The sequence below is a fragment of the Phyllosticta capitalensis genome, assembly GCF_038381095.1.
Source record: "Phyllosticta capitalensis strain CBS 128856 chromosome Unknown BKA78scaffold_10, whole genome shotgun sequence".
Taxonomy (NCBI): Eukaryota; Fungi; Ascomycota; class Dothideomycetes; order Botryosphaeriales; family Phyllostictaceae; genus Phyllosticta; species Phyllosticta capitalensis.
Window position 1 is genome coordinate 1,278,918 of NW_027117448.1, and position 18,073 is coordinate 1,296,990.

General features: G+C 55.9%; 7 protein-coding genes across 7 annotated transcripts; 3 read left to right on the forward strand and 4 right to left on the reverse strand.

Moving 5' to 3' along the window:
• Positions 1-2,739: 2,739 nt before the first annotated feature.
• Positions 2,740-3,467, reverse strand: BKA78DRAFT_323892 (uncharacterized protein). Its single transcript, XM_066889237.1, has one exon. It carries the CDS (start codon positions 3,051-3,053, stop codon positions 2,778-2,780), a length of 276 nt encoding a protein of 91 aa, XP_066740636.1. The 5' UTR covers positions 3,054-3,467; the 3' UTR covers positions 2,740-2,777.
• Positions 3,468-4,419: 952 nt separating this feature from the next.
• On the reverse strand, positions 4,420-5,627 carry BKA78DRAFT_333342 (RTA1 like protein-domain-containing protein; the record flags this gene model as incomplete). Its single annotated transcript, XM_066890073.1, has 3 exons — positions 4,420-4,442; positions 4,602-5,247; positions 5,298-5,627. 3 exons carry the CDS (start codon positions 5,625-5,627, stop codon positions 4,420-4,422), a joined length of 999 nt encoding a protein of 332 aa, XP_066740637.1.
• A 2,168-nt stretch (positions 5,628-7,795) lies between these two features.
• BKA78DRAFT_33276 (transaldolase) lies at positions 7,796-9,284 on the forward strand. Its single transcript, XM_066890013.1, has 4 exons — positions 7,796-7,934; positions 8,049-8,363; positions 8,415-8,798; positions 8,853-9,284. Exons 1-4 carry the CDS (start codon positions 7,896-7,898, stop codon positions 9,090-9,092), a joined length of 978 nt encoding a protein of 325 aa, XP_066740638.1. The 5' UTR covers positions 7,796-7,895; the 3' UTR covers positions 9,093-9,284.
• A 233-nt stretch (positions 9,285-9,517) lies between these two features.
• BKA78DRAFT_333344 (superoxide dismutase) lies at positions 9,518-10,381 on the forward strand (the record flags this gene model as incomplete). The annotated part of the gene is made up of 4 exons (XM_066890074.1): positions 9,518-9,530; positions 9,816-9,995; positions 10,049-10,297; positions 10,359-10,381. The coding sequence occupies 4 exons, from the start codon at positions 9,518-9,520 to the stop codon at positions 10,379-10,381; spliced, it is 465 nt and encodes a 154-aa protein (XP_066740639.1).
• Positions 10,382-10,949: 568 nt separating this feature from the next.
• BKA78DRAFT_356152 (uncharacterized protein) lies at positions 10,950-13,765 on the forward strand (the record flags this gene model as incomplete). The annotated part of the gene is made up of 3 exons (XM_066892019.1): positions 10,950-11,090; positions 11,213-11,579; positions 11,634-13,765. The coding sequence occupies 3 exons, from the start codon at positions 10,950-10,952 to the stop codon at positions 13,763-13,765; spliced, it is 2,640 nt and encodes an 879-aa protein (XP_066740640.1).
• Positions 13,766-14,556: 791 nt separating this feature from the next.
• On the reverse strand, positions 14,557-16,301 carry BKA78DRAFT_256418 (tetrapyrrole methylase; the record flags this gene model as incomplete). Its single annotated transcript, XM_066885085.1, has 2 exons — positions 14,557-15,953; positions 16,004-16,301. The coding sequence occupies 2 exons, from the start codon at positions 16,299-16,301 to the stop codon at positions 14,557-14,559; spliced, it is 1,695 nt and encodes a 564-aa protein (XP_066740641.1).
• Positions 16,302-16,833: 532 nt separating this feature from the next.
• Positions 16,834-18,037, reverse strand: BKA78DRAFT_323911 (SUR7/PalI family-domain-containing protein). The gene is made up of 4 exons (XM_066889238.1): positions 17,940-18,037; positions 17,590-17,890; positions 17,351-17,533; positions 16,834-17,283 (listed from the first exon to the last, which is right to left on the reverse strand). Exons 1-4 carry the CDS (start codon positions 17,947-17,949, stop codon positions 17,037-17,039), a joined length of 741 nt encoding a protein of 246 aa, XP_066740642.1. The 5' UTR covers positions 17,950-18,037; the 3' UTR covers positions 16,834-17,036.
• Positions 18,038-18,073: the final 36 nt, after the last annotated feature.

The window sequence follows — 18,073 nt, forward strand, 5'->3', positions numbered from 1 at the left end:
CGATGATCTCCTTGCTTGGTATTCCGCTGAGGACGATGGAACTCCATTCGTGATTGGTATCGAGCACTCGGCTCGGAGTTTGACTATCTAAAACTCCGTGTGAAAATACCTGCTCCTTACTATCGAGTGTCTCAACCTGTCACAAAAGGTTGAAGACGAGATTCGAGAAAGACAAGCTGCCTGTGATCTGTGACGTCACTCACCAGTGGCTCTATAGTAGGTGAGGAAAGAAATTCAACCTAGGCCCAGCTTCATGTTGCCGTCGCACCTTCAGACGCAAGCGCTTGAATGCTCCCTGTAAATACCTATCAAGAGAAAAATTCTCTCTATGTTGAAGGTACCAAGCGCTTGAGGACTCCACATCTCTGCAAGTTTTAACTTGGTGAAAGAGATTCCCAGATTAGCAATTTCTTTCTTCACCCACCGTGGCTCTATCCTTGGAGGGATTGAGAGCGCGGTCCAGGTCACGTTCGCCCATAAATCATTGCATTGGGAAAGCGCGAGCTGTGGACGTGGGAAGTGTCCGTAAGTGTGAAGCAGCACCGGTGGCCAAGTACGAGGGCCTCCCTTTCCACAACGGACAATTGCGATGCCGACGATAGTCGCTGATAGTCATTTCTGCATTGCAAGTCGCAACGTTGTCGGAGAACAACACCATTCACTCCATTTCAGACCACGATCAACTATTCGTTACGGCTTACATTTTACACCCATTCATTTGCTCCACGCTCTTTCGATCAGAACTCTACCAAAATGTTCCCTACCACGGTTTATGCCTGCGGTACCTTTCCTGGTTCGTCTTTGGGGGGACGACAGCTCACAAAAGCCAGATTCATCGGGATGGACCAAAAAGCGCTGTTCGATCGAAGAATATTTGAAAAAGGTAATACAGAATCCAACTCCGCAAAATCCAATTGTCTGATCAAAATCAAGCTCCCATGGCCACCCGAAATCATCATCAGGTATGTAAATGTGTGTTGGCAATTTGCATGACATCGCTGATCAAAGCAAAGCTTGGTTTATCCGTCGAGGGACGGATTTCCCGGACGCGTCGACAAACTTCCGGCGTTGCAGTAGAGTGGCGAATCCGGATCTGATCATTGTATGGGGCTCTTCGCCATATTGAAGGATCAACCTCTTTTGAATGAGCAGCTTCTATACCGTGCGTGTATCTCTTTGGCTGCATCTTCGACGCATACTAACCCTTCGACCAGAGTCCTGGCTATCTATACCCTTGCCAGTGTGGGACTCCACCCTCAACGAATTCGAATGGGAAGCTTTAGGTATCTTGACAGACTGGTCGCATCCGAATGTGCTCCGGGTCTACATTTGCAACGCAACTGGCAGTATGCGGCAAGAACTCTGGGAAGCTGTGCAAGACATCAAATGCGAGGAGTACCTGGATCCACATCTTCTCCATCCGACCATACTGCAAATTGTCTACATGAAGTGGTGGGCGGCTATGGCGGTCGTCGAAGACTTGGCGGCCGCGCGAACAGTAGGCCGATGACTCCTGGTTTTCAAACTTCCGCTAACGTATTTTCAAGAAGAGATTCCCACTTGAGGAACTCTCGACCATATCAGAATTCGTCCTGACTACCGTTATCGCCAAATGCAATGCCGAATTCTCCGTCCGCCTCAAGTCCATGACCGGAGCGATAGCTAGAATGGCGTCTACTCATGCAAAGCTACTATTGGCAAAGACTCAGAGTCATCGCGATATCCAAAACCAGCTTGACCTCAACTGCGAGCTGTTTGTAAATCTTGGGTTGCGCGGCAAAGAATATTTCGAAAAGGTCAAAGCATACTTGGAAGCGGTGAGCACGGCTCTTTTTTGTGACCGTATTTGCAAGAGTGAGTTGCTGAGTATGGCTCTCATAGGAACAACGATCGCCTGGAATGTCCGACAATGGTGAGCTCCCGAAGAGAAGCCAGAAGATCCCCCAAACGATAGAGGAGTTGGCCGAAAGTATCTTGGATTCTTCTGCCGCCGGACAGATGAGGCAACTTGCTGCCAATGGAGATATCAAGGAAGTTCCAAGACACAAGCCAAACATATGTCACGTTCACGCGGAAGGTTTATCTGCAGAGATTGTCAACCCTGATGAGTCGGATGACGAGGACTCCCAAGGATCACAGACCTTGGGCACGAGTGACACCAACAAAATGCCCGCCCCAGAAGAAATCCAGACACAGCCATCGGCCGCGGGCTTGGAAGAGGCTTGCCAAAAGGTGCCAGAAAAGACTCTCGACAAAGATGAGACCAGGCCACGTGGGGAGCAGACACAGATTCCACGCCCCAAGGGACACAATCACTCAACCACCAACTTGGTTGCAAGGGCAAATACTCTAACCCAGAAAGTTCACAGCCTCTCAAGTATGCAGCCCGTGTCGAAAAGGTCTTCTCAGCCACGTCGTCTGGAGACTCCTCGTGAGCAGCCGCCATCGTTACCGAAACCCACGTCGCCTCCAGGCAGCGCGGCAATTCACATCCCCCGCGAGCATAGTGTCCTTCCTTCTACGACGTATAAGCCCCCACCGAAACAACCACGCCGCCACGATTCTCCCACATATTGTAATTGTTTCGTTTGTCGACAGTATGCTCACTTGCCGACCACGAATTATGACCTTCCATTGACTCGGCCACGCGTTCGGGATTCTTTGTCGCATTGCTGCCCTCATTCTCAATCAACGTCCGTGCCAGCAGAGGTGCCATCGCATTCGAGGAAAGATTCCATTCCCATCCCTGACGATACTTCTGCTGTGCCCCCGGCTTCTCAGGGGGACAGCCTTAGAGACCCCGCTCCATCGATAAAGCCACAGGCCAGCGTCGTCGACCAAACACAAAGCCAAAGTTTTAAATCCAAAATCCCTTCGGTTCCTGGCACTCCAGGCACATCAAGCGTCACGCCATCTTCAGCAAACATTCGCGAAACGATTGTCAGCCAGAATCCCGAAAGAGCGCCATCGACGCCTGGTTTGAGCGTACCACCCAATCCAAAGCTGAAGCACTTCGCCCCTCCTTCCCCGCCTCTTCCTCCCCAGTCAAGCATCCCGCGATACACGGCTGTTTACAGTAACCATGGCATCCAAACTCCAGCCGCACGGAGCCCTGCAGCGCTGCAGCCATCTACATCGACATCAGCGCTTGGTAGTGCCACAACTCGTAGAAACAACACTCCCAGTCCCAGGCAAGGCAGCCGATCACTCCCCAACTTCGAAGACGCTGTGGCTCCGTCCCCCTTGGCCACGCGCCATCCGTCTCAACCATCTCACACGCCACCGCCGCCGCCCTCGGGACTGTCGCGAATACCGGCTCCACCACCGATTCCCACCCGAATTCCTAGCACACCTAGCAGCGGGAGTCTTCGGAGGCGCGGACGAAGTGCCGTCAGGAACAGGAACGGCGAAGGACCTGCCGGTGGAAGCAACAATACCGCAGCTACCGGGAGCAATCAACCCTCCACGCCTCGAGCCAACAGTGATGCACAGAGCAACGACAACTCCACGTCACGCGGCCGTGGCAATGCGCAACCAAGCACCAACTCTCCGTCGCACGCCAACGGCGAGAGCGACTCGGACGGCAGCTACGACATTAGCAACAGCTGGTACTACTACGACGCCGAGGCCTGCGAGATACGGCGCGGCGTCGGCGGGCAGCAAGTTCCGCCGTCAGACATGCACTGGCCTCACGGTCAGCCTTCGCAGCAGGAACAGAACTAGGACGAGCGGCCACTGAGCATGCCTGTTGTGGATGGAGTTGCCTGGCCACGCGGGGAGGATACGATAATGCGTGTGCGTCAAGTGATGGACTCGCTCCGTGAACAAGGGGAAGTTCCACCTCAAGGAGGCTATTTCGGCGGGCGGGAAAGCCCGTGATCAGGCTTTAGGTGTTCTTTCAGGGAGTGATCGGCAGAGTGGCATGGGGCGTGGTACGAGACATAGGGTGAAGCGGAGGGATGATGGCGGTGACGATGATGAAGGTGGTGTCGTTGTGGGATGTCATGTCAATCGGCGTTCAGAGAAAAGGTCGAAGGGGTTTTGTGGTATAGAGATTGTTGGGCAGGGGTTTCCGTTTGACAGGAATTAGTTAGTTGCAGCTTCTTTCATTCGCTCGGGCGTCCGGTTTACTTTCATTAAATATGATCGTTTTTGACGCAGGGCTACACACTTGCGCTTTGAGTGAAGATGGAAACTTCACCGAAAGGCCAAGTGCGGAAATCGAAGATACTAGAAGAGGAGTGAGGATAAGCAGGGTAGGCCAGTCTTGAGTTCGAAGGGGACAAGGACCAAATTTGTATATGCGCTCTGCGGCTAATCCCATGCTTGTACGGGTCCGCAGATCTGTTTGAGAATGTTGGTTGCGGCCCGCCATGGCTCGACTACCTCACCTCCGCGGATATTTTGGAATGAGCCTTTCTAAGGAAATGTTCCATTGCTATCTACATAGGGTATCTACGAGACCGTTGGATATCAAAGGCGGGGATTAAAAGTATAACAGCAGAACCATGAAGCACAAAAACCCCGGACATCGCTCTAAACATCGCTCGCCTTGTCATCCGTGACGTCGTCATAGTGGGCAAGCGAAGGCATCGGCGGACCAGCAGCCTTCTTGCTCTTGCCAAACCACTTCCTCTCCTCGTAGCCCTCCCGGAAGCAAAGACCGGGGTGGAACGCGTTGAGGGCGACCATGGCTGCGCCGACAATGGCGCCCTCGAGGCCGATGAAGTAGCTCTGCGTCTCGATGAGGTGGCCGTTCCAGCCCTCGCTCAGCTCGGCCACGCGGTACACGCTGCGGGTGAAGATGCACAGCGTCGCGAAAGCCAGCGCAACCAGGAAGCCCTGGAAGGCCCAGCTGCTGCGAAGACGCGCGTGCGTGGGGTCCAGCGCTTGCGTGGCGCCCAGGTGCTGCACGCGCCGGTAGGTGCGGACGCCAAAGTCGCAGGCCAGCACGATGAAGATGAGAAGTGTGAAGACTTGGAAGGCGAGGCCGGCCAGCATGATGTTGTTGCCGGCCGATGGGTCCTTGTCCGAGTGGCTGGCGCCCGAGGCGATTCCACCGCCGGCGGCTTGCAGGAGCAGCGAGACGATGTCGCAGGGGATGAAGATGCGGGGGTAGGAGAGGGGCTTGAGGCGTGAGTTTTCGGCGCCAAAGGTTGAAACGATCCGGGAGAGGCAGAGGTAGATGCCGGCTGCCATGAAGGCGGGGGCGATGGTCAGGCAAACGATTTGCATGAGGAAGCCATCCTACGAGAGATTGTCAGTGTTGATCAATTCGTTCAATTGGGGTATCTCACCTCGCTGAAAGGGTTGTAATAGCTCATGATGCGTCCAACGTAACCCAGGACTTCGAGAAGGTCTCCAGATACCATTGCAATGGTGAAGCCGAGGAAGCGTCTACTGAAGATGCCCTGGCATAGAAAGACTATTGTGGAGCATGCGAACAGGGCAAGGAAGAAGCTATTGGCAGGAAGGGACGGCCGGTATGCCCAGAAGGAATCGGAGAGAGGACATGTCGAGAGCGTGCAGTTGTCGCGGTAGTCTTGTACTTGCTGGTACGTTCCATTGCTAGAGGGATCATCAGCTCTCTTGAGAAGAGTAGCTGCGAACATGGCAAGTGGGCCCATCTTGAAGTTTTTGAAAAGTAACGATTGAGACAGGTACAAAACAAATGAGAATATGTACGGACGCCAACAGCTTTTAGGGTGCGGACGAGGCAAAGGTGAAGCAGGGTAGGTAAGAGCCTGACAAGCCCAAATAACGACAAAGACGAAGTTCTGGCCCAACCTTTGCGACTGGGGGAGACAAAGAAATAAGTCTCTGCGGTCAGAGCAGAAGGATTCCCAACACTGGAACCCCTTCAGTCATGTCAAGCCATATTGCTCAGCCCACGAACAGTCAAAACGAAACCGAGATATCTCTAGCTGACCGCTCTCCTCGCAGGGCGAATGGGAGGCGAGCTAGCGTGCAGGCGAACATGTATGGAATGGCGTCACTAGCGTGTTGGCTCAATTCGGAAGTTAGCTTGCGGGTGAGAGCATCGGCGGCAAGTGTCTTTGGGCAATGTGCTTATCTCGACTGTCAGTGGCTGAAGGAGTGCTTCCGGGCGGTGCTGTAATAGTCGCCGGAAAGTCGGTGCCTGCGATTCGGCCCCGGTTGAAGGTCCTGAGCCTGGATTTGCAGCCCCGAGGCTCACTCATCGTCTTAAGCTTCCCGTCGTGGCTCGGGACGGCCCATGAGCGGTTTCGCGGTCATGCCGAGTCTCTTCCCTGGCAGGAGCATGCCTCACCATCACCACCCCTGCAACAAGTTTTCGAGAAGGACTTGTTGACAACGGCGGTTCCAGCCCAACGTGTCGACGTTTCTGCCTTGCAGGATTGCATGAGGCTGGATCCACGACCTGACACTGCCTCCCAGCCGCGTGGTTCTGTCGTCTTTCACCCCTGTCGCGGCCTGTTTTTAGAATCCCTTGTCAGCCCTGCCCACAAATGTACATTTCTCTTTCATGTCTTGGCCCTGGTCGTCTTTATTTGACTGGCCACGACGCGCGACCCGACCCAGTTGATTCTGACAAGCACCATTTCGACCACATAATATAGAAAAGATTCGACCTTGACACTTCGAATCCGCCAAGGGCATTCCAGCCAGACGGCCGAAGCGACCTTTCGAGCGCTCATGTTCCGGACTGCATCTTGAGGCTATTTGAGGGCATCGCGCCCGTTTGTCGAGAGGCGCGCAATTGGAGCCGAAGAGTATCGAGGGTCGAGTTCGAGGATCGAGCTTCTACGTTTCGAGACGAGTCGCTTCAAAGGTTTGGGTACTGGTTAGAAGCGTCGAGGAGTGGCGACGGTGACGTCGCGGGCGACATGTTGTTGTCTTCGCAGTCACAGAGGTCCAGACCTCGAAACTAATCGGCGTCCTGTCCATCTTTTCTGGGCCGATGGTAAGCAGACGGAGATTGGGTTCAGATTGGGCTATGATGTAAGCTGAGCTTTGCTGACTCGCGGGGGACTAGCAAAGCTCTTCGCGACTGACTGACCACCTTGTAGTCCTGACGACGGCTAGCGATGGGTCATGAGCATTTTGCTAGACTGCGAAAGTTGCCGCAGCTTCAGCAGGTGCGCGCTGCTTGTCAGTCGGCGGGCACTGAGCTGCAAGATTCAACATCGCAATCGAAAAGTTGAGAAGCGCAAACCGCAAACAACCACCACCTACGTCGACGGCAGACGGGAGCTAGGCTTCGGCCATGTTCGCGCAGCGTGCGAGCGACACGTTCGGACCGACTGAGCCCTGGGCCAGAAGCCTATTCACTAATCCTTGAGGACCTGAGAGAATATACCGCAATACATCGTCTTCATGGCGTGAGGGGCAGTCGTCTAAAGTGTAGAGAACTGAGACGATGAAGTTTCGAACTGCGCATTCGGCGGCACCGGTTATCAAAGATCCACCCTTGGGTCATGGTCAATTCCCGCAGGAAAACAGTCGCCGACGGCTGCATGTCGATAGTTGAAAGTAGCACATTGCCGACGGAAAAGAAGTCGTCGCCCCGCGGCAAGCCGTTACAAAGCTTCCCCTCGCATTCGGACGGGCATGATTTGACGCGAGGTTGGCCAAAGACTGGACATCTGGAGAAGGCTCGGGGGCACGGGGGGCGCGAGGGGAGACACGGCCCGCAGCCATTGGTGAGGATCTGACCGATGTCGTGGTCTTTTGTCTCGTTGAGGCGCTCCGCCTCCGTTTTGCTCCCTGCGCCGACCGATGACATAATACCTCGTCAGGCCCTTGAAAACCCCGCCACTCCTCCCAAACTTCCATCTTCATCTGTCCATCTCTCACTTCTTTCCACACGTTCACGATACCCTAATTGACTCTTCTCATCACTAAACACACTCACAATGCCTTCCTCCCTCGAGCAACTCAAGGCCGCCGGCACCGTGAGTCCACCTTGCCCCTCATTACCCCTCCGCCACCCGACGACTTTACCCCCCGCCGTCTTCGGAGTGGAACCTCGCGGCTTGTTGAGCTTTGCTGACTCTGCCATTGATTAGACCGTCGTCTGCGACTCTGGTGACTTCGCCACCATCTCCAAGTACACTCCTCAGGATGCCACCACCAACCCCTCCCTGATCCTCGCTGCCTCGAAGAAGCCCGAGTACGCCAAGCTCGTCGACAACGCTGTTGCGTGGGCCAAGACGCAGGGCGGCAGCGTTGACCAGCAGGTCGACCAGGCCCTCGACCGTCTCCTCGTCGAGTTCGGCAAGGAGATCCTCAAGCTCATCCCCGGCAAGGTCTCCACCGAGGTCGACGCCCGCTTCTCTTTCGACACCCAGGCCTCGGTCAACAAGGCCCTCCGCATCATTGACGTACGTCTTTCTTCCTAAATGATAATTGAGCCAAATCTGACAAGTCCACAGCTCTACAAGGCCGAGGGCGTCCCCAAGGAGCGCATCCTGATCAAGATCGCCTCCACTTGGGAGGGTATCAAGGCCGCCGAGATCCTCCAGAGGGACCACGGCATCAACACCAACCTCACCCTCATGTTCTCTCAGACCCAGGCCATTGCTGCCGCCGAGGCCGGTGCTTTCCTCATCTCCCCCTTCGTCGGCCGCATCCTCGACTGGTTCAAGGCTGCCACCAAGAAGGAGTACTCCGCCCAGGAGGACCCCGGTGTCAAGAGCGTCGAGGCCATCTTCAACTACTACAAGAAGTTCGGCTACAAGACCATTGTCATGGGTGCCTCTTTCCGCAACGTTGGCGAGATCACTGAGCTCGCTGGCTGCGACTACCTCACCATCTCGGTATGTTCAGACTCGGGATAGTATTTCCGGACATGGCTAATTGATTGCGAACAGCCCAACCTCCTCGAGGACCTGTACAACTCGGACGCGCCCGTCCCCAAGAAGCTCGATGCCGCCAACGCGTCCAGCCTCAACATTGAGAAGAAGACCTTCATCAACAACGAGCCCGAGTTCCGCTTCCACTTCAACGAGGACCAGATGGCCGTCGAGAAGCTGCGCGAGGGTATTTCCAAGTTCGCTGCTGACGCGGTGACGCTCAAGGACATCATCAAAGAGAAGGTCCAGAAGGCATAAATTGGGTGATCCGATATCGGATTGCGCGGGGTAAAAGCTGGGTTGACGAAATTGGGACCAGGGACGCGCTAGGGAATTGGGCCGTTGACGATGAATGCAATAGTCTCATGCAGCAATTAGTAGTTCGTATTTCTTGCAGATAGATGGATACCAAAAATGTTGTTAATTCCGAATTGGAAGGTCTAGTGCCGCTGCTTAGGAATGGACAGAGGTGAAGATGGAGCTGACGGCACGTGCAATTGCTGTGATTGGCCGGAGGGGGCGGGCGTTGTAGTTTCGTCATCAATCGAGCCCCGCAGTCAGTTGGTCCAAGACTCTCGTCGGCTGTCCGTCTCTCCTCTCGACTTTTCTCTCACCTCGCAAACCTCCTTTCCAGCTCATCATCAACATCTCAAATCCCAATCCAATCGCATCAATCCGCCAAAATGGTCAAGGCCGGTAAGTCGTGTAACTTTGCATAGCTCAGCTGTATTGCCACACCGGCTTGGGCTAGGGTGGGGCTGCTGCGAGGCCGTTTGAGCATGTTCTTTCGACACCTGGCGGCTTGCCTACTCGACGTGCCCTCTCAATTGGCTCCATCACCCAACACCTTGTTGGCCGCCGCTGTTTATTACAGCCGTCGACGGCCGGGGTGGCCATGATTGACGGATGCTCGGTGGCTGCAGCTTCCCGCAGCTCATCAAGGTGCTCACTTCAGTCGGCTAACCTCGTCTCTACATCTAGTCGCTGTTCTCCGTGGTGACTCCAACGTCAAGGGCACCGTCACTTTTGAGCAGGAGTCCGAGTCCGCTCCCACCACCATCTCCTGGAACATCACCGGCCACGACGCCAACGCTGAGCGTGGCATCCACGTCCACGCCTTTGGCGACAACACCAACGGCTGCACCTCTGCCGGCCCTCACTGTGAGACTTTGTCCGGAGCCGCCGCCACGAGACGTTGCTAATGCCCGCCACAGTCAACCCCCACGGCAAGGGCCACGGTGCTCCCGCCGACGAGGACCGCCACGTCGGTGACCTTGGTAACCTCAAGACCGACGCCCAGGGCAACGCCGTTGGCTCCATCACCGACAAGCTTGTCAAGCTCATTGGTCCCGAGTCCGTCATCGGCCGCACCGTCGTCACCCACGGCGGCACCGACGACCTGGGCAAGGGTGGCAACGAGGAGTCCAAGAAGACTGGCAACGCTGGTCCCCGCCCCGCATGCGGTAAGTTGCGGATATTCGTCGTGGATCCGGGTTGGCGGAAGGCTAATATAGACATGCATAGGCGTCATTGGCATCTCCAACTAGATGTAATCGACGGGGAATGTTGATACAAACGTGAATGAGGTCTACGAACAAATTGGTGGTTAGCGTAGCTATAATAAAATAATAGCGTGTCTGAAGAATTCGCGTGGGTGAAGTGATATGTAGAGGACTTAATTTAAAGGGTGCATGAATGATGGACAGCTCGTGCCACAGCAGCAGTGAGGTGAGGAGAATGAGTGGCGCCGGACCGAACAACCTCCTCCGAAAGGTTCGCCGCTTGGACCCTCCTGTCCCTCGGCGCGCCGAGTGACGACTTCCACATCGAAAAGGCCAGATTCTACCCCACAGCACAGCTCCTCCACTTGCACCAGCCATCGACTCCCCGAATCCCTCTACACCCTCCTTTCATTGCAACCCTGCACCTTGCCCTTTCAAGAATAGGGACCTGGTTGCTAACGCATCCGTCGCAAATTCATCTCCGCATCACCCCCAAAACCAGCTCGTGTGAGTATCATCAGACCCCGGAAACTAGCTCCAAACAAGCTCCTCAATGCTTCACCGGCGTTTTGCTGACGTTGAACACTCCCTCAGACGATACCTCACTTCCAAAATGGCGTTGTTCCAAGCAATGGTCAAGAGCGTTCTCTCAGGCGACACCGTCGTGCTGCACAACGTCAATAACCCAAAGCAAGAGCGCGTCCTGAGCCTCGCCTTTGTTTCTGCGCCGCGGTTAAGGAGAGAGGGCGATGAGGTTCGTGGGCAATTCAATTATGCCGGGCATCGCTGCGACTTTTTCCGCCAAGTCTCCAAGCATGACCGGCTCTTCTGTTGAATATTTAGTGCACCATGCTAACACGCCAGGCTTGAATGCAGCCCTTTGCCTTTGAATCGCGAGACTTTTTGCGCAACATTCTCGTCGGAAAGGTTGTGCAATTCCGAGTCCTGTACACCATCCCAACCGGTGCGAAGCGCGACTACGGCATCATCACCCTCCCCGGTGGCCTCACGCTCCCCGACACTGCTGTTGCTGAAGGCTGGGTTAAGCTCCGCGGCGACGCCGACCGCAAAGATGACTCCGAAGCATCAACCATGATCCTGCAAAGGCTCGAGGTTTTGGAAGCACGCGCTCGCGCAGACTCTAAGGGTGTCTGGGCTGAGACGGGAGGACATCTTGAGACTGCGTACGAATTGCCAGACCCCAAGGCGTTTGTCGAACAAAACAGGGGCGTGGAACTCAATGGTATGCAATTCAATGGGCGCTGATGGCACTTGGGACAACATCTAATTCAAACAGCAATCGTCGAGAAGGTTCTCAGCGGAGATCGCCTAATTGCGCGTCTACTCCTGTCGCCTACAAAGCACGTCCAAACCATGGCTCTTGTCGCTGGAATCCGCGCGCCGTCTACGAAGCGTGTAAACCCGTCTGATGGAAAGGAGCAGCCCGCGGAACCCTTTGGCGACGAGGCCCAACAATTCATCGAGACACGCCTGTTGCAACGCAACGTCAAATTTACACCTCTTGGCGTGAATCCCCAGAACCAGCTCATCGGAACCGTAGCGCACCCCTTGCGCGGTAACATCGCGCCTTACTTGCTCGAAGTCGGCTTTGCAAGATGTATGGATCAGCACTCTACACTTTTGGGCGGAGAAATGGGCAAGCTGCGACTGGCGGAGAAGAAAGCAAAGGATCAAAGGCTGGGTGTCTTCCAGGGTCACGTCTCGACGGCCAGGCCAAGTGCTGGCGAGATTGAGGCGATTGTTAGCAGAGTGCAAAGTGCGGACACACTGTATCTCCGCAACAAGCAAGGCATCGAGAAGCGCATCAACTTGAGCAGCGTCAGGCAACCCAAGACGACGGACCCGAAGCAGGCTCCCTGGCAGGCCGAGGCGAAAGAGTTTTTGAGGAAGAGGTTGATTGGCAAGCATGTCAAGGTTGTGATTGATGGAAAGCGTCCGGCCCAGGATGGATTTGACGAGCGCGAGATGGCGACCGTCACGCACAATGGCAAGAACGTCGCTCTGCTCCTGGTCGAGAACGGCTACGGTTCGGTCATTAGGCACCGCGCAGACGACGCGGACCGCAGCTCCATTTACGATGACTTGCTCCTTGCTGAAGATCAGGCACAAAAGGAACAAAAGGGCATCTGGTCGTCAAAGGCTCCCTCTACCAAGGCATACGTTGACTACTCCGAAAGCTTGGAAAAGGCCAAGAGGCAGCTTACCCTCCTTTCGAGGCAAAAGAAGGTCCCTGCCATTGTCGATTTCGTCAAGTCCGGATCCCGCTTCACTGTCTTGGTTCCCCGCGAGAATGCCAAACTCACGTTTGTGCTGTCCGGTATCCGTGCGCCCAAGTCTGCCAGGAACCCCAACGAGAAGAGCGAGCCGTTCGGTCAGGAGGCACACGACTTTGCCAACAAGAGGTGTTTGCAACGTGATGTCGAGATTGACGTCGAGGACTGCGACAAGGTCGGTGGATTCATTGGTACCCTCTACGTCAATCGCGAAAGCTTTTCCAAGCTTCTCGTTGAGGAGGGTCTTGCTTCTGTACATGCCTACTCTGCTGAAAAGTCTGGCAACGCAAAAGAGCTGTTCGCTGCGGAGCAAAAGGCCAAGGAAGCACGCAAGGGCATGTGGCACAGCTGGGATCCCTCGCAGGACATTGAAGATGAATCGCCAGTACAGACGTCAAACGGCACCAACGGCGATGCTACCTCAGGAGAACGCCGCAAAGACTACCGCGATGTTATGGTCACGCACGTGGACGAGAACGGACATCTGAGGCTGCAGGAGGTTGGCGGCGGGACCTCAGAACTCACCAGTCTGATGAACAGATTCCGCAACTTCCACTTGGACCGCTCCAACGACCAGCCCCTGTCAAACTTCAAGGTTGGCGACTTTGTGTCGGCCAAGTTTAGCGAGGACGGAGACTGGTACCGCGCTCGCGTCCGCCGCCACGACCGCGAGAACAAGAAGGTCGAAGTCGTCTACATTGACTATGGCAACTCGGAGACTCTGCCCTACTCCAGCCTGCGCTCCCTCGACGCCAAGTTCAGCACCGCATCGCTCAAGCCGCAAGCCCTCGAAGCCGTCCTCTCGTTCGTCCAGTTCCCCGAAGCGACGCCCGACTACATGCGCGACGCCGTGTCGTTTGTGTCGGAGATCACCAACAACCTTCAGCTCGTGGCCAACCTCGACACGGTCGTCGACGGCGTCTGGCACATCACCCTCTTCTATCCCGACAGCGACGCCAAGGAAAGCAGCATCAATGCCGAAATCGTCGCCGAGGGCCTGGCGCGCGTGCCGACCAAGCTCCGCAACTGGGAGCGCGCCGCCACCGACATCCTCTCTGCGCTGCAGTCGAAGCAGGACGAGGCCAAGGCGGACCGCAGGGGCATGTGGGAGTATGGCGATTTGACCGAGGACTAAGCCGTCCTTTGGTTCGAGTTTTGAGAGTTGCGACGTCGTTCTAAAAGTATCTCTCTCCCTTCTCCGCCCACCCTTTCGTCTCATCGCGAGGTGATGGACGGAGATGCAAAAATGGTGGTTGGCTAGGGGCATATGCGTATGCGGTGGTGGCAATTTTCTTGGTCGTTGAACTTGCACTACTCGGCCGCCCCCACCGCCCGCGGCCTTTGGATGGCAGTGATTGGGTTATATTCGTGGTTTGAAAAATCGGCGGCAAAGGTGGTACGTAGGTCAGCCGCTACTGCCGCTGCGATTGTATTGTATAAACCTATTCGAGTCTTTTTCTCTTTGCGGCTTTGTCGATGATTGTGATGTGATTAGTTGGAGATGACGATTTGGTGTCCAACATCCAAACTACAGAGACGGCTGCAGCTCCATACATCGCTCAGTTGCCCGCCATATAATCACTGATGTTTGAAGGTCTTTTGGTCATATTGGAAGTCATGCGTGTTGGATTTGATTATACATGGCGACTGACTTCTGTTGACAGTGCCGAAGATTTCTATCCAGAACAAGTGCAAAAAGATTTTTTTTTTTTTTCCCCCCCATCGTGCTGCGTCGTAATATGTTGAATAAACCCCCCGTATCTGATTCCCATCCTGCGCCACGCTGTTAAAAGTAGATCGCCACGTTCCCATTTTGAGCAGCTTCTTGTAAAACGCCATAAACTCCCACCATTCAGTCATTCACATTCGACAAAAAGACGAAAAGATCAGATCAACGCCACGACTCCGCATCAGCCACCTCCGTCTCTACGACGCAACAACAGGCGCCGCCTTGCCCACCTCCGTCTCATCGACGACGCGCGCCAGCTCGGCCTCGCCGTTCCAGCCGTCTTCGAGCCCGCGGAAGCCCTCCTCGACGACCCAGCGCTGGCCGCCCGGCTTGAACAGCACCTCGCACGCGGCGCCGACGACGAGCAGGCCCGGCGGCCGGCTGCCCTCCTCCTCGACGGCGGCCACCACGTCGCCCAGCGTGCTGCGGATGACGCGCTGGTCGGGGCACGAGGCGCGCTCGAGGACCGCGCACGGCGTCGTCACTGGCCACGCGGCGTACGGGCTGGCGGCGGCGCTGCCGTCTTCGGCGGGCTTGGGCGTGGTGAGGCTGGAGATGAGCGAGGAGAGGCGGTGCAGAGCCATGAGGAAGACGACGGTTTGCGTGGGGTTGTAGGGAGGAGGGGTGGGAGCTGCGCCTTTGCGGCCGGTGCCCGTGCAAATGAGGACTTGGTCGGCGACGCTGCGGTGCGTAGGGGGGATGGCGGCGAAGAGGGGCGCCGACAGCGAGCTGGTGATGCCAGGCAGCACGGTGGGCGCGTAGCCATGCGCCGAGAAGAAGGCGTATTCTTCGGCGCCGCGCCCGTAGATGTACGGATCGCCTTGCTTGAGGCGGAGCACGATCTTGCCTTGCTGGACGCCGGCGAGACCGAGAGATAGCAGCTCTTCTTGCGCGGCTTCGGCGTTGCCAGGGAACTTGCGCGCAATGTGGACGGGTGTGCGGCGGGGAATGAGGGCGAGGATGGGCGCGGGGACCAGCTTGTCGGCAAGAATGAGATCGGCAGAGACAATGGCTTTGTGTGTGGCGCGAGTGAGGAGGTCTGGGTGTCCAGGGCCAGAGCCCGCGAGGATGATGCGGCCGCGCGTGCGGCGGGCATCGATGGAGTTGGGGTTGATGGAGGACGAGTCGGAATGGGCGTAGCTTTGGAGCACTGTCTCGACGTCTTCGTCTGTAATCGACGCCAGCCGCCGCAACGGCCAGTATTCGCAAATCTGAGCGAGCCAGCGCATGCGCCGGCCGCGAGCTGCTTCGGCGTCCTCTGGGGTGACCAGCTTGTTGAATTGAGCGTTCTGACCCGTGTCGTCCTCTTCGGCTTCTGGGTCCATGGACAGCTCGGCAGCATGGTCTTCCTCCCATATTCTCCTCCTCATGGTGCCGAGTCTCTCGACTGCTTGTCCGAGGTCTGTGGGGAGGGAAGCGGCAATTTCGCGACGGATGCGCGAAGAGAGCTTGCAGCCCTTGCCAGACGTGGTGACACCGATTTGCAGAGGGCCATCCGAGTGTGTTGACAGGAGCGTAAAGGTGCAGAGGTTCGGCGCATCAGCCACGTTGATTGGTATTCTCAACCGGCGACAAAGAGTGGAGATGTGAGTGCCTGGTGTGTTGTTAGCCACCAATTCTTGTAAATCCTCAAGTCCAACTTACTCTGCGGATTCTTGCCGCCCAATGTCACAAAGACGGCATCCACTACACCATCAACCTCTTCTCTTCCCAGCGACGTCAGATCGCCGTCTTGAAAGTCTCTCTTGAGCCATTCCACCTCGCCACTTTCTATGCGCTTTGAGAGTCCATAGTGGAGGGTCGAGTCCTCTGGCGCGATGAGGATTGGTTTTGCGCCAACTTCAGCTGCTTTGGAGCATCGCGCGCCAGCGAGAGAGTTGGATCCCACGATCAAGTGGACGTGGGAGGTCGAGTCGACGGCCGTGAGGAGGGCGGGGGCCATTGGTGGAGAGGTGATGGCGGCGGGGCCAAGTCGAGGTTTGAAAGAACGAGAGACAATGGCAAGTCTCAGGACGGGACAATGTCAAACCATGTAATTTTCTGGGGCGAAAATAAGAAGAGGTCAGAAGACGGGAGGAAAAAGAGAGGGAAAAAGGCCATGGCCGTAGATGCCGAATGACTGGCGGCGTAAAGATTTGGAGACGGCAGCGAATAGGCGATGGCGCAATTTCTTATCGATAACAAATCTTCAACAGGGTTGGTCAGCCGCCCGCGGAGGTTGGAGGAGAGTGAGAGGGAGACTTGTGCCGCGGAGAATCATGGAAGATGCATCATCTTTATCTGGTTTCAAGGTAGCAAGCATGCTGGCAGGGACAAGGTTCTCCGCGGCCCAACCTGCTCTCCACAGGGCTGCGTCCCGGCCCGTCGCTGTCATGTTTCACTCGACGACGTCCACCTCGCACAGCTTTGTCTCTGCAAACAGGTTCCTGGCTAGTCAAGGCTGGCCATTTCTTGAAAGAGCGTCGACCAAATGCGAACGAGACAAATCAAGTACTTGATTTAGAAGTGAGTATTAAGCTATCTAGGTAAATGTCCATTCCTTTCGTAACATCAATCGACACTGCACGGCTCGCTAACTGCAGGACTACTAGGTATGGCAAGCAGGCTCGAAAGCGGCGCAAAAGTGGTATCATAGGCACGTGCAAAATCATCCAACTCTGAGGACTCCGGGTATCGTCTACGCGTAGCCGTCCTTGGGAGGGACGTCGGCAAAGCTGCCGCGACTGCGGGTGCTCGTCTGGCGGCGGACCCAGAAGCCGCGGTTGGCCTTTGTGGTGGAGGTCTCGCGGGGGGCGATGCAGAAGAGGACGGTCGAGGTGAGGAAGCAGGCGACGGCGGCCCAGGTGAAGGCGTAAGCCTTGACGCCGAGTTTGGCCGACTGACCGTTGCCCCGGAAGGCATCGCGACCTTGCACAGTCCAGGCGCTACGAGGCAGAGGTTAGTTATCTAGTGGCGGTATACAGCAAAAGGGAAGGATGGTCGAGGTCTTACGTCATTAACGCCGCAGCGATCGTCTGGAAGAAAAGTGCAAGCGACGTGTTGAAGCCCGAGATGTATCCGCCCAGTCGGCTGCACATGGCCAGCAGGCCGGTGAAGAGGGCGATTGCTGCAAAGATGATGGCCATGAGGTAAAAGGCAAACATGAAGCGCGAGAGGTAGTAGTAGTGGTGGGTGCTGCATTCAGATGTTAGTCCGAGACCAGGACCACAAGCGAGGCGAAAGCGACTCACCCATTGAACTTTTCGGGCAGACCCTGCTTGGTGCCAAAGTTGCGAGGAGGATCAAAGGGCAGCGCAGGTACGGGCGCACCACAGTTGGTGTTGCGCCCGGTATTGCTGTCGACTCCGCAAATGGACCAAAAAGTCCATCGCGAAGGGTCTCTGGGCGAATTTGCGACGCCGTCGGTGGAAGCTTGCAGGAACCAAATCTGGTTCTCAGGGTCACCATGGACACCGCCCGACAGGATGACGAGGAACTGCATGACGATGCCTCCGGCGAGGATGAGCTGGCCCAGCAGGCCGAGGACTGGTCCTGGGGAATGTGAGTGAGAGCATTGGTTAGGTGAAGCGAAAGAACTTACGGGCTACCATGGCGCTAAGTTACAGGATATGCTGGTGAGGGTCAGGGTACTAGGTAGAGATGCAAGCTGTAAGAGACATGAGGGAATGGTAGTATTTGAAGAGGCTGGCGACCGACAGTGACGTCTGTGTGTGC

Excerpts from the sequence above, each read along its gene's own strand:
- BKA78DRAFT_323892 (XM_066889237.1), bottom strand. The coding sequence starts at position 3,053 with ATGCTTGACTGGGGAGGAAGAGGCGGGGAAGGAGGGGCGAAGTGCTTC.
- BKA78DRAFT_33276 (XM_066890013.1), top strand. The coding sequence starts at position 7,896 with ATGCCTTCCTCCCTCGAGCAACTCAAGGCCGCCGGCACC. Across the intron at positions 8,364-8,414 it reads AGGCCCTCCGCATCATTGAC|CTCTACAAGGCCGAGGGCGT; the intron begins GTACGTCTTTCT and ends ACAAGTCCACAG. Across the intron at positions 8,799-8,852 it reads GCGACTACCTCACCATCTCG|CCCAACCTCCTCGAGGACCT; the intron begins GTATGTTCAGAC and ends GATTGCGAACAG.
- BKA78DRAFT_323911 (XM_066889238.1), bottom strand. Across the intron at positions 17,534-17,589 it reads CTGCCCGAAAAGTTCAATGG|CACCCACCACTACTACTACC; the intron begins GTGAGTCGCTTT and ends ATCTGAATGCAG. Across the intron at positions 17,284-17,350 it reads ATCGCTGCGGCGTTAATGAC|CGCCTGGACTGTGCAAGGTC; the intron begins GTAAGACCTCGA and ends TCTGCCTCGTAG.